The sequence below is a fragment of the Schistocerca nitens genome, chromosome 4 (assembly GCF_023898315.1).
Source record: "Schistocerca nitens isolate TAMUIC-IGC-003100 chromosome 4, iqSchNite1.1, whole genome shotgun sequence".
In the NCBI taxonomy this organism is placed as follows: Eukaryota; Metazoa; Arthropoda; class Insecta; order Orthoptera; family Acrididae; genus Schistocerca; species Schistocerca nitens.
Genome location: NC_064617.1, coordinates 222,042,682 through 222,057,047, shown reverse-complemented (window position 1 = coordinate 222,057,047; position 14,366 = coordinate 222,042,682). Strand labels below are relative to the sequence as shown.

Sequence of the window (14,366 nt, the reverse complement as noted above, 5' to 3'; positions counted from 1 at the left end):
GGAATGAAAGTAAGCATAATATGCCAGCTTTTTCATTTTTATATCCCCTATGTCTGACACAATTCGCATTGCAAATAGAGATTAGCTAAGACGCTTCAGCAGTTGTAAGACGCTTAAGCAGTTCTCCCAGTCGAATTTATTATCTAGCCGTAATCCCAAGACTTAAACACTGTCCACTTCTTCTATGTGCTTGTCATCGTATGTTAGGTATATACTCGTGGGACACCCCTTAGACTCGTGGGACACCCCTTAGTTAGTTTTGCCTCGATGCCAGTGATGGCCAGTTGATGGACTGCTTCTGACCTGTCTGCATGCTACACACACTGGGCCCACACGTGAAGTTATAGTGTAGGGCGTGATTTCGTATGACAGTAGGAGCAATCTGGTGGTTATCCTACGCACTCTGACTGCAAATTTGTACGTCATTCTTTAGATTCAACCTGTTGTGGTGCCATTCATGAACAATATTTCAGGGGGTGTTTCTCAACAGGATAACACTCGGCCACATACCGCTGTTGTAACCCAACACGCTCTACAGAGTGTCGAAATGTTGCCTCGGCGTGCTCCATCACCAAATCTATCTCCAGTCGGGCACATATGAGTCATCACCGGACAACAACTCCAGCATCATCCACAATCAGCATTAACCGTCCCTGTATTGACACACCATGTGCAACATGCATGGAACTCCATCCCACAAACTGATATCCGGCACCTGTACAACAGAATGCATGCACGTTTGCATGCTGGCATTCAACATTCTGATGGTAACACCGGTTGTTAATGTACGAGCATTTCACATTCGCAATGTCTTATCTTGCGCTTACATTAACCTGTGATTTTGCAATCTTAATCACCTAAATATGCTACGTAGATAAATGCATTCTCGGAATTTCATTTTTCTACATCTTTTTTTTTTTTTTTTTTTTTTTTTTTTTGGTGTTGTGATTTCTGTCAGTGTATATCCGAAACGTGTAGACATCAAATTCTTAGATTTCTCAGAAACTATACCTTGCGCGCCTACATGAAAAAACTTATTTTCGAGTGTTTTAACGATTCTGCGTTGTCCGAAACCAATACTAAGTCACAATCTACGAACTTATGTTTTTCGAAAACGGGAGAGTAGTTACGAGGAGCTATTTTCGAGTCCTCCCTTCCCCCCTGAGCCGTGGCGCGTCTGGCGCCACTGTTCTCGCACTTACAATGGCAGCGCTGCCATCGATTACAGGGTCACCATCTTTGCCTTCCGCGACTCAGGCCGGTGGTCGGGCGGTTAACGGAGAGAAGAGAGACAGCGGAGTGAATATTCGGAGGGTCGGAGGTGGCTTGTTGACGTTCACCGTGAGGCCTGTGGTACGACGCCTGTACGCTATGGGCAGAGTCAGCGAGAGATACCGGCAGTGGCTTGATGGGACCTCGGGTTTGGTATCGCGATGGTGCACTGTTGTGTTTTGGGGCTTTTCTGCATGTATAGGTTCTTGTTACTGGCCATTGAAACTGAGATGAGTCTATGGCGTGACGGAGGAAATGTGTGATGCTCGCCGCTGTTGCATGTGAAAACGCTTCGTCTGCTTGTGTCTGTGCAGGAAATTATGTGAAGGAAATAGCTGATACCACGGCGACGTCTTGCTCTCACGCGTTGTTGAATATATTTCGGAATTTCTGAATGGTGAAGATATCCCACGTGTAAAGCAAATGAAGCCATTTGCGCCATACTAAGGTACTGTTTTACTCTGCTTAAATCTGTGTCAGTTATATGTGCATTTATATGCCCTTCTTTAGTTGCAGAAGTTTTAGAAGTGTGTAAACAGAGAGCTATGTGGAAACGGATGTAAAGCTGAAACCCTTCCAATAAGTGAATAAACTCGAACTCTGTATTACTAAAGGTGCCTTTCGATACCAGCACCTACCTTGGGTAATAAGTGTTATTCGGAGGTTGTCATGGTACTGTAAGTAATTATTATACACAAAATTGTTTATTCTGATTATACTATATTTGAGATGTAAGGTCGGTTGTGTGGCTCTGTAAATTACTGTTGTCTCTTCTATGTGGCAGCCTAGCATTGTCAGCGGCTTCAATCATTATTTCTGTTATATTTCGAGTTTTGTATTCGCAGGTTTGCTTAAGCTGATACTGTTGAGTTCTATAAACAGACAAGTCAGTATTCTATGAGCTCAAGGCGATATTCTGTTACGTGGTACGTTTGTTATAGGTTAGAAGTATTTTACGTGTTACTAATATTCTGCTGTTTTCTTTGTCTAAAGAGAAGCTAGTTCTGCGAAGTAGTCGTTTATATTTTATTAGTGTGCTACGCGTTGTGCCTTTTCATGTTAATTGTTTTTAAGAAGCTACAAATGACTCTGTGTATGTTGCAGGTAGCTGAAACTGACGTATTCACGGGGGTCGCGTCCTGACGGGGTTGATAGTGGCACTTTCTACTACGGCACATCCGGCTATCCTCCTTCAGTACATTTGTCTCGCTTATATCGTTACTACCTTTGTCGAGTGGAATTAGCGCTTACCGTAATCACCTTATATGTTGAAGTTAAGTATCTCCCTTGCCAGGGCGCGAACCTTGGTGGATATAGTCGTATTCTCATCTGTAAAGATTGATAGTGTTATTCATTTGTTCTCGTCACATGTATGATTAATTACCTTGTTATATTTAATGTCAGTAAAATGTAAGTGTTAGCGAGGTCCGAACTGGGACGTTGTATTCTCCTCTTCTGGAAACAAATTTAAGTGATTTTATTCCTTTTTTAAGTCGCCTTTAGACGCGTACATTTTGCCTCCATGTTTGGTGTTTTTATGGCTTCCACGTTAATTAAAATTACAATAAAGGTAAATTTGGCAACGGAGGGTTTCGTGTCTTTATTAGTTGCTAAGTGGATCCTAAGTTAAGTGCAGGAACCCTACCACCCCCACCTCTCTCCCTCCGCCTCCGCTCCCACTAGTGTGCCGAATCTGGTCGGAATCGGGAGCTGCATTGACTGGTCCCTCATTGTAAGATGCAAAACAAATATTGTTAAATGGAGTACCTAAATATGACGCAATATGCATCTGCGGACTACCACAAACTGAACGATATTCGAGTACACCAGAACTTGAACACAACGTGCACGAAGTACGCAGTGTACAACATATTGGCTAATGATAACACCTCTGCTGCTTCTCGTTTCTCTAGCAAACTAGCCGAAGCATACAGACCTGGTCCCGCGTCCCAGGTGAGCTCGGACTGCCCCTTGGCTATGAGCCCGTCCACCTCCTGCACGCTTTCACGCACCAGCGCGAACTCCACCGGCATGCTGCTGCGGCACACCTTGTTGTACCTGCAAAGGAAAACACACATTTTCTGTCAGTACGTCACACTGGCGGAACCTAGAGATGCCTCGACAGCGAGTCAAGGCCCAACCTGCTGGCGAACAGATGGCAATATTCTGCCGGACTGGAAACTGCGCCGCAACCACGAGATGGGGCCATTAAAATTGCTACACCACGAAGATGATGTGCTACAGACGCGAAATTTAACCGACAGGAAGAAGATGCTGTAATATGCAAATGATTAGCTTTTCAGAGCATTCACACAAGGTTGGCGCCAGTGGCGACACCTACAACGTGCTCACATGAGGAAAGTTTCCAACCGATTTCTCATACACAAACAGCAGTTGACCGGTGTTGCCTGGTGAAACGTTGTTGTGATGCCTCGTGTAAGGAGGTGAAATCCGTACCATCACGTTTCCGACTTTGATAAAGGTCAGATTGTAGCCTATCGCGATTTCGGTTTATCGTATCGCGACATGGCTGCTCGCACTGGTCGAGATCCAATAACTGTTAGCAGAATATGGAATCGGTGGATTCAGGAGGGTAATACGGAACGCCGTGCTGGATCCCTACGGCCTCGTATCACTAGCAGTCGAGATGACAGGCATTTTATCCGCATGGCTGTAACGTATTGTGCAGCCACGTTTCGATCCCTGAATCAACAGATGGGGACGTTTGCAAGACAACAACCATCTGCACGAACAGTGCGACGACGTTTGCAGCAGCATGGACTATAAGCTCGGAGACCGTGGCTGCGGTTACCATTGACGCTGCATCACAGACAGGAGCGCCTGCGATGATGTACTCAATGACGAACATGGGTGCACAAATGGCAAAACGTCATTGTTTCGGATGAATCCAGGTTCTGTTTACAGCATCATGATGGTCTTATCCGTGTTTGGTGACATCGCGGTGAACGCACACTGTAAGCGTGTATTCGTCATCGCCATACTGGCGTATCACCCGGCGTGATGGTATGGGGTGCCATTGGTTACACGTCTCGGTCACCTCTTGTTCGCATTGACGGCACTTTGAACAGTGGACGCCACATTTCAGATGTGTTACCACCCGTGGCTCTATCCTTCATTCGATCCCTGCGAAACCCTACATTTCAGCAGGATAATGCACGACCGCATGTTGCAGGTCCTTTGCGGGCCTTTCTGGATACAGAAAATGTTCGACTGCTGCCCTAGCCATCACATTCTCCAGATCTCTCACCAACTGAAAACGCCTGGTCAATGGTGGCCGAGCAACTGGCTCGTCACAATACGCTAGTCACTACTCTTGATGGAGTGTGATATCGTGTTGAAGCTGCAAGGGCAGCTGTACCTGTACACGCCATCCAAGGTCTGTTTGACTCAATGAGCAGGCGTATCAAGGCCGTTATTACGGCCAGAGGTGGTTGTTCTGGGTACTGATTTCTCAGGATCTATGCACCCAAATTGCGTGAAAATGTAGTCATATGTCAGTTCTAGTATGTTTGTCCCATGAATACCCGTTTATCATCTGCATTTCTTATTGGTGTAGCAATTTTAAAGGCCAGTAGTGTATAAGAGGCGATCAAAACTTTTTCCGTTTGATAGCGCTGCTGCAGTGTATATGCGACGTTGCACTACTCCGATGCGAATAAATAAGCATCGACGTGTAGGCAAGGAATTAGTGTGACATTCGTGTGTTTTCGACGTATGTGCAGTAAATGTGTAAACGTGATTTATGACGACGTTATTATTAGATGCGTCCAAACAGGACCGAGCGAGGTGACGCAGTGGTTAGCATAGTGGACTCGCACTCGGGAGAACGACGGTTGAAACCCATGTCCGGCCGTCCTGTTTTAGGTTTTCTATCTACATCTACATTTATACTCCGCAAACCACCCAACGGTGTGTGGCGGAGGGCACTTTACGTGCCACTGTCATTACCTCCCTTTCCTGTTCCAGTCGCGTATGGTTCGCGGGAAGAACGACTGCCGGAAAGCCTCCGTGCGTGGTCGAATCTCTCTAATTTTACATTCGTGATCTCGGGAGGTATAAGTAGGGGGAAGCAATATATTCGATACCTTATCCAGAAACACACCCTCTCGAAACCTGGCGAGCAAGCTACGCCGCGATGCAGAGCGCGTCTCTTGCAGAGTCTGCCACTTGAGTTTGCTAAACATCTCCGTAACGCTATCACGCTTACCAAATAACCCTGTGACGAAACGCACCGCTCTTCTTTGGATCTTCTCTATCTTCTCTGGCAACCCGACCTGGTACGGATCCCACACTGATGAGCAATACTCAAGCATAGGTCGAACGAGTGTTTTGTGAGCCACCTCCTTTGTTGATGGAATATGTTTTCTAAGGACTCTCCCAATGAATCTCAACCTGGCACCCGCCTTTCCAACAATTAATTTTATATGATCATTCCACTTCAAATCGTTCCGTATGCATACTCCCAGATATTTTACAGAAGTAACTGCTACCAGTGTTTGTTCCGCTATCGTATAATCACACAATAAAGGATTTTTGTTTCTATGTATTCACAATACATTACATTCGTTTATGTTAAGGGTCAGATGCCACTCCCTGCACCAAGTGCCTATCCACTGCAGATCTTCCTGCATTTCTCTGCAATTTTCTAATGCTGCAACTTCTCTGTATACTACAGCATCATCCGCAAAAAGCCGCAAGGAACTTCCGACACTATCTACTAGGTCATTTATATATATTGTAAAAAGCAATGGTCCTATAACACTCCCCTGTGGCACGCCAGAGGTTACTTTAACGTCGGTAGACGTCTCTCCATTGAGAACAACATGCTGCGTTCTGTTTGCTAAAAACTCTTCAATCCAGCCACACAGCTGGTCTGATGTTCCGTAGGTTACTTCGTTTATCAGGCGACAGTGCGGAACTGTATCGAACGCCTTCCTGAAGTCAAGGAAAATGGCATCTACCTGGGAGCCTGTATCCAATAGTTCTGGATCTCATGAACAAATAAAGCGTGTTGGGTCTCACACGATGAGCATGGACGATTTCCTTTCCCACCCTTCCCTAATCCGAAGGGACCGATGACCTCCCTATTTAATCTCCTCCCCCAAATCAACCAACCGACCAGGACCTACGTGTTCTTATTATTTTCTTGGTTGCCGAAGGACAAACACTGGCAGACATCCATAGGAGAAAGAAGAATGTGTATGGGACAGCATGTCGTGGACTGGTGCGCCAAGTTCCATGTTGGTGGCGATTCGACACAAGACCTGGTCGATTTGGGAGGCCAACCTCAATTTACGCCAACTCTAGTGTGAGAAGCTCGAGCACCCCTCCTACAGTCCAAGCAATTGTCACATCTTCTGTCCCTGAAAAAACGGCCATGAACGCTCGACGATTCCTGTCAGAAGGATTTGCAACAGGCAGTTACTCAACTCTTCACCCAAACGCGTATCTACACTCTGGTCCGTCGGCGGGATGATTGCCTCAGTGCTCACGGTGATATGCGTGATTGGCATACCGATTCTGAACTGCACGGCCTTCGAACGGAAAGTTTTTGAACGACCGTTGTGATTACTCGTAGCGCTCTAAGCACTGTTTCATCAAAAATATCCCGACACACCCTTGTAATACGGAACTGACCGATAGATATCACAAGACGAAGGGCTGGCAGTGTAAAAGGAGACAGGGAGTGTTTTGTTGTCAGTAGAGATGCAGTAACAGCAGGAATGGTCAGCCAGGAGAGCTCAGTGACTTTGATTTCACCTGATTAACAAAGGCATCAGAGACATTTAAATCCTTGTCGACTGTTGGCCATGTGAATTGGAAACGAGAAGTAACAACCATAGCAGTACACATTGCTGTAAAATTTCTTCATATCCTTCCGCGTTTTCCTAACAGGAGATTGGAACGCCTAAGCTGCTAGTTTCAAATAATCCTATTTTGTGTACCTTTATCTTTGGAACCAATGAAGATAACATTCTAATTTTTTACAGGCAACATACCTATGTATTTATGTTGACTGAAGCAGATTTAAGAAATGAAATACTATACAAAATAATCAAAGATATTAATGAATTAAAAATATGCAATTTTTTAAATTAAATATTTGTATATGCAAATACCTAACTTCATACTCATTCAAAACAGTTCCATGATTTTGCTTCTGTTTGTGTAGTAAGTTATAATAAAGCAGCTCATAAAGTTTCATGTAGATATCTTAAGTAGTTAATCAGATATAGGAATATTAATTGTAAATATGGTTCAAATGGCTCTGAGCGCTATGGGACTCAACATCTGAGGTCATCAGTCGCCTAGAACTTAGAACTAATTAAACCTAACCAACCTAAGGACATCACACACATCCATGCCCGAGGCAGGATTCGAACCTGCGACCGTAGCGGTCTCGGCTCGAGACTGTAGCGCCTAGAACCGCATGGCCACTCCGGCCGGCTTAATTGTAAAGAAAGTAATTTTGGTAATATTGAGTTTCAAGCTGAAAATGATAAAAACTGACTCATACTGTAAATGAAGGCTAAAAATCACACAAAAGTATAGTCAGGATAATAATTTTTGTCCCCTTATATCTTCCTTCGCCCTGTCTTGCTTTTTTTGGTCTCAAATTCGGATGCACGCTGTGGTTTGGAAACTCGTAATTAGTCTACAACTTCAGTTCCTTTACAGTTTGACATTCATTCAGAATTGATGCTGAGATGAACTACAGTCTTACTTTTGCCATGTTCCCATCACAAAATGATAAGACAGGATCACTGGCTTCCCATTTAAGAGTATTTAATAGCAAAAAGATATTCTGTACCAAAGCACTTCGAAAGATACGATTCTACACGGAAGTCACAATATTTTCAAACGAAAAACAGCCAGTGGGCGGACATATTGCAAAGAGCAGGGTAGTCAGCAATGGCCAGCACTGAGTGGTGTATAGCCTATCTTACACTGAAGAGCCAAAGAAACTGGTACATCTGCCTAGTATCGTGTAGGGCCCCCGCGAGCACCCAGAAGTGCGGCAACACGACGTGGCATGGACGCGACTAATGTCTGAAGTAGTGCTGGAGGGAGCTGACACCATGAATCCAGCAGGTATGCCCGTTAGAATACGAGGGGGTAGAGATCTCTTCTGAACAGCACGTTGCAAGGCATCCCAGATATGCTGAATAATCTTCATGTTTAGTGAGTTTGGTGGCCAGCGGTAGTGCTTGAACTCAGAAGAGTGTTCCTGGAGCCAGTCTGTAGCTATTCTCGATGTGTGGGGTGTCGCATTATCCTGCTGGAATTGCCCAAGTCCGCCGGAATGCACAATGGACATGGATGGATGCAGGTGATCAGACAGGATGCTTACATACCTGTGACCCGTCAGAGTCGTATCTAGACGTATCATGGGTCCCATATCATCCCAACTGCACACACCACACACCATTATAGAGCATCCACCAGCTTGAACAGTCCCTTGCTGACATGCAGGGTCCATGTGTTCATGAGGTTGTCTCCATACCCGTACATTTACATCCGCCCAATACAATTTGACTCGTCCGACTAGGCAACATGTTTCCAGTCATCAACATGACTGGAAACATGTTGCCTGATCCGACGAGTCTCGTTTCCAATTGTATCGAGCGAATGTACGTGTACGGGTATGGAGTCAACCTCATGAACCCATGGACCATGCAAGTCAGCAGTTGACTGTTCAAGCTGGTGGAGGTTGTGTAATGGTGTGCGGTGTGTGCAGTTGGAGTGATATGGGACCCCTGATACGTCTAGATACGACTCTGACAGGTGCCACGTTCGTAAGCATCTTGTCTGATCAGTTGAATCCATTCATATCCACTGTGCATTCCGACGGACTCGAGCAATTCGAAAAGGACAATGCGACACCCCAAACGTCCATAATTGCTACAGAGTGGCTCCAGGAACACTCTTCTGAGTTTAAACATTTCTGCTGGCCAGCAAACTCCCCAAACATGAAGATTATTGAGCATGGTTCATAATGGTTCAAATGGCTCTGAGCACTATGGGACTTAACATCTGTGGTCATCAGTCCTCTAGAACTTAGAACTACTTAAACCTATCTAACCTAAGGACATGACACACATCCATGCCCGAGGCAGGATTCGAACCTGCGACCGTAGCAGCCGCGCGGTTCCCGACTGAGCGCCTAGAATATTGAGCATGTCTGGGATGCCTTACAACGTGCTGTTCAGAGGAGATATCCGGCCCCTCATACTCTCATGGATTCATGGACAGCCTGCCTCATACACGGTGTTAATTCCCTCCAGAACTACTTCAGACATTAGTCGAGTCCATGCCACGTCGTGTTGCGGTACTTCTGCGTGCCGGCGAGGGCCCTACACGATATTAGGCAGGTGTACCAGTTTTTTGGTTCTTTTGCGTATACTGGCGAGTCAGCGTCTCGTGCCATCTATTGGTTAGTTCCGCATTAATTGAAGTGTCCGGATGCTTCTGATCAGATACTGTAGATGTAAAATACAGGGAGTTCAAAAGTAAAGCAGTTGTTTGGATGAAACTTTTTTGTGTGTTGGTATGATACCAGTTCTTGCATGTGAGTGCGATATTGTTTTCATGTGCCAAATTTGAATGTGAAAGATCGGAATTTGGAAGACATTAATGAATATGAAATACCATCTTCCTCGATCAGTTTTCTCTACTTCGTTTAGTAAGGACGTACGCCACTATGAAGTGATTGCTCATTTCCTTAAGCGTATAGGGAAAAATCTGTAGTTTCAATAACATTCAAATTTTCATTTCTCGGAGTCCCTTATGATTAAATATGCAAATTATATGAACTGATATAACAAAAATATCTTATTTACTCATCAAGGTTTTTGTTAAATGGAGGATAGTCAGAAACAGTCTGAAAATCTTGTGAGGGTATTGTAGGACAGGTTGTGTTGAAAAATAATTGTCAAGAAAAAATTCGATACGTTGCGCTGTTTCCGTATTAATTAACATTGAAGTTAGCCAATCAGGATGTTTTTGCGCGTGCATATTCAAGCGACCCGTAAGAGAAGGTGTCGATAGTCGTGTTCTTCGTTTGGTTTCCTAAAACCGAACACGAGAGCGATACAAAAATTGGACGTGGAGCAGTAGGAAGGATCGAGCCAAAGACTGAGCAGTCTCGTGAGCTATGACAACAACTGACACTAATTGTATGTGGCGAGCCGCTGAAATTGCGCCCACAACGGCCTGATTGGCTAATTTCAACGCTAATTAACTCGGTAACGGCGCAACGTATCGAATTTTTTTCTTAACAAAACAACCTACACTGCATCATTCTTACAAGATTTTTAGACAGTTTATCACCATATTGTATTTATTGTGGAACAAATTTTGACACCTTGAGTTATTCATTCTATAAAAAAATATGTTTTTTCTCAGCTCATTTAAGTATACAATGAAAATATATCTTTAGACAGTAAATAGGATGCAAACCCCCTATACGAAATAAAAAAGCAAACAAAAAAGAGGATAGCATTCTCTGCGATCGAGACGAACAAAATACCAGCAATCACGAGGTGAATGTGGATATTTAAAAACATGCAAAGGAGAAAATATTGTGGCTAGTGCAGTGCAATGTGTTCAAAATCGGACGCGTGTGTATAGCAGAAGAACTGAAATAATGTAGAAGCGAAATAGCGTGATTATTGAAAGGTAATTTTAAACACGAGAACTGTTTGTGATCCTGTTAAAAAAATGAAGGAAAAACACAATAGTTACAGTCAAAATATCCACGGGTGTGCTGCCGGTCTATAGTGTCCAACGGGCACAATATTTCGGCGATCATACATGTCGCCATCATCAGGTGAACTGACGGACTGAGCCCCTGTGAACGTGCCGGCGCGGAGATCCGTACGCTATGGCTGCTCAGAGGGAACTGGGTTCGGTCGCGGCGGCGGCCGATTTAAATACCCTCCGCCCGCGGCGCGCTCCCTCCGCCCTCCGCGCCCCGCGCCACGGTCGCGCGGTGGAACAGATTGCGACGGCGTCTGAGATGACGTCGGTGTGTCGGTGTGATGGCTCTGTCCGCCGTGGTCGTCACAACTATACGTTTGCTCGATTTACTCTTGATTAACCACGGCGGACAGAGCCATCACACCGACGTCATCTGAGACGCCGTCGCAATCTCTTCCACCGCGCGACCGTGGCGCGGGGCGCGGGGGGCGGAGGGAGCGCGCCGCGGGCGGAGGGTATTTAAGTCGGCCGCCGCCGCGAGCGAACCCAGTTCCCTCTGAGCAGCCATAGCGTACGGATCTCCGTGCCGGCACGTTCACAGGAGCTCAGTCCGTCAGTTCACCTGATGATGGCGACATGTATGATCGCCGAAATATTGTGCCCGTTGGACACTATAGACCGGCATCACACCCGTGGATATTTTGATTATCAAATACGCCGGGAGAAACTCAAGAATCACAATAGTTACAGTGACTACTGAGGATGCTTTCAAATAAAGCAAAGCCCGTTTGCTCCAACTATGACGTTATATAGTCACAATAGACTGGATAACTCCCATATTACTTGCTGGTTATTCTGCCCATTGGTTATTTTCTGCACTGTGGTCGGTTTATTCACTGTTACAGTACGTTGTAGTCGACGACAGTCCTGGTCACCGACACGGTGGTGAAGCTGGTGGCGGAGGTTTGCCCCAAATCGAGTTACACATGGTTCACAGTTACTGCAGGACTTTGGGGTGGAATGCACCACGCGCCAGGCACTCGCTATCAGGTCGCTATCAAATAAGTTGCCATAGCACGCATCTCGCGGTGTACTGACACGCTGACAGTCAGTAGCATGTCTGATGACATTCTCTTCAGGTAGCACGCAGAACTATGGAATTCGCCGTGGTGCCAGGAGCGCTCTCTCTCAAACTCAGCAGCTACAACTAATTCAGTCACTCGTGTGTGCAAATATTTTGGGCCAGTAATTTGCGGTCTCAAACAGTGGTCTTGTTTCCTTTTACATCAACGGTATGGGAATTCTTGAGTCACTAGTTTACATCTGTGGAATATTGTGTATAAACAGCCTGACAAAAAAAGTAAAGCACCCATAAGGTGTAAACTTCACGAGTTGAGACTATATGTGGTGTTATTTAAGTGATCAAGAAAATCGAATCAATTTTACAAAGAACTGGTCAGGATGATCCCATGATCCGAAATCGCTGCGGCCGGAAAAAGACCCTGCAAGAACGGGACAAACTACGACAGAAGAGAATTGTTCAACGTAGCAAAAGTGCAGCACTTCCGCAAATTGCTCTGCAGCAAATGTCAGCGCGCGAACCATTCAACAAACGTAATTGGTGTGGGCTTTCGCAGCCGAAGGCCCACTCACTCGTGTACCTTTGATGACTGCACGACACAAAGCTTTACGCCTCGCCTGGGCCCGTCAAGACCGACACTGGGCTGTTGATGACTGGAAACATATTGCCTCGTCCGACGAGTCCCGTTTCATATTGTATCGAGCGGATGGACAAGTACGGGTATGGAGACAACCTCATGAATGCATGGACCCTGCATGTCAGCAGGGGAATATTCAGGCTGGTGGGGAGGCTCGGTAATGGTGTGGGGCGTGTGCAGTTTGAGTAGTATGGGACCTCTGATACGTCTAGATACGACTCTGACAGGTGACAAGGTACTTAAGCATCCTGTTTGATCACTTGCATCCATTCATGTCCATTGTACATTACGACGGACTTGGGCAATTCCAGCAGGACAATGCGACATCCCACACGTCCAGAATTGCTACACAGTTTAAGCACTTCCGATGGCCACCAAACTCGCCAGACATGAACGATATTGAGCATATCTGGGAAGCCTTGCTGTTACGGATTTATGGACAGCTCTGCAGGATTCGTGGTGTCAGTTTCCTCCAGCGCTATTTCAGACATTATTCGAGCCCATGCCACGTCGTGTTGCGGCGCTTCTGCGTGCTCTCGGGGGGGTCCTACCCAATATTAGGCAGTTGTACTAGTTTCTTTGACTCTTCAATGTGTAAGCGTAACTTTGCACCCCGTCTAATCTGGGAGCATGCACTGATTCGGTTGGGAAGGGTCTCATAACTCCGTTATACCCTCTTCTAAAGTTTGTAAGTGGTTCAAATGGCTCTGAGCACTATGGGACTTAACATCTGAGGTCATCAGTCCCCTAAAACTTAGAACTACTTAAACCTAACTAACCTAAGGACATCACAAACATCCATGCCCGTGGCAGGATTCGAACCTGTGACCGTAGCAGTCATGCGGTTCCGGACTGAAGCGCCTAGAACCGCTCGGATACCACGGCCGGCTCTTGTAAGTGGTCCTTTAAATCCCACATATGGCCATTGCAATGGAGTTGAATATGTTCTATTGGGAAAATATCTATCTTGTCGGCCACGGGAGTACCTCAACATCACGCAGATATGGAGACACGTGCCATATGTGGACGAGCTTTGTTTTTTTGAAAACTGGCACCATAATTTTACGCCATCGTAAGTGATGTATGAAGGTGTAGGATGCCCGAGAGGTCTGTCAGTCGCAACCATCCGTCACAGTTATTCTCCATGGCTTCCCACTCCATGACGCCAGGATATTAACACCGCTGTGCGTCTCCAAAACATTAGAAGAGTGGGACCTCTCTCCAGTTCGATGCCATATTCGTCGAAGATGGTCATCCGGGGTAGTGGAGAACTGCGAGTCATCATTCAATACAATGTGAAGCCATTCGTCAGCAGTCCGTACATGCTGGTCACGGTGACACTCCAAATGCAGCCGTTTATGCTGATGTGTGAACGGCAACCTTAGGCTGACTGCTGATAGTCTCCAACCAATGGTGCAGGATGACAGAATATTGTAGAGCGTCGATTATTTGCTTTCAGTGGCAGGCGTGGATGTGGAGGGACGACAATGTGCTTGGTGCACAATACGCCGCAATACGTGGTCCACCGCAACCTTGAGGGCGACTATGCCTGCCATCATGTTCCTACCAGAAAACTGGGATAGAGACCAATATAAACATCATTTCTGCCCTTTTTATTGCTCATGAAAACCACAAATTGCATGTCGTAAGACAATA

The 14,366-nt window shown here is 45.7% G+C and overlaps 1 protein-coding gene across 1 annotated transcript in view; it reads right to left on the bottom strand.

Moving 5' to 3' along the window:
• Positions 1 to 14,366, bottom strand: part of LOC126252221 (dynein beta chain, ciliary) — a 769,797-nt gene that overhangs the window by 607,174 nt on the left and 148,257 nt on the right. The window contains exon 14 of the mRNA XM_049953092.1: positions 3,191 to 3,330. Within this exon, the coding sequence (XP_049809049.1) occupies positions 3,191 to 3,330 (140 nt within the window). The remainder of the gene's footprint in view (positions 1 to 3,190; positions 3,331 to 14,366) is intronic.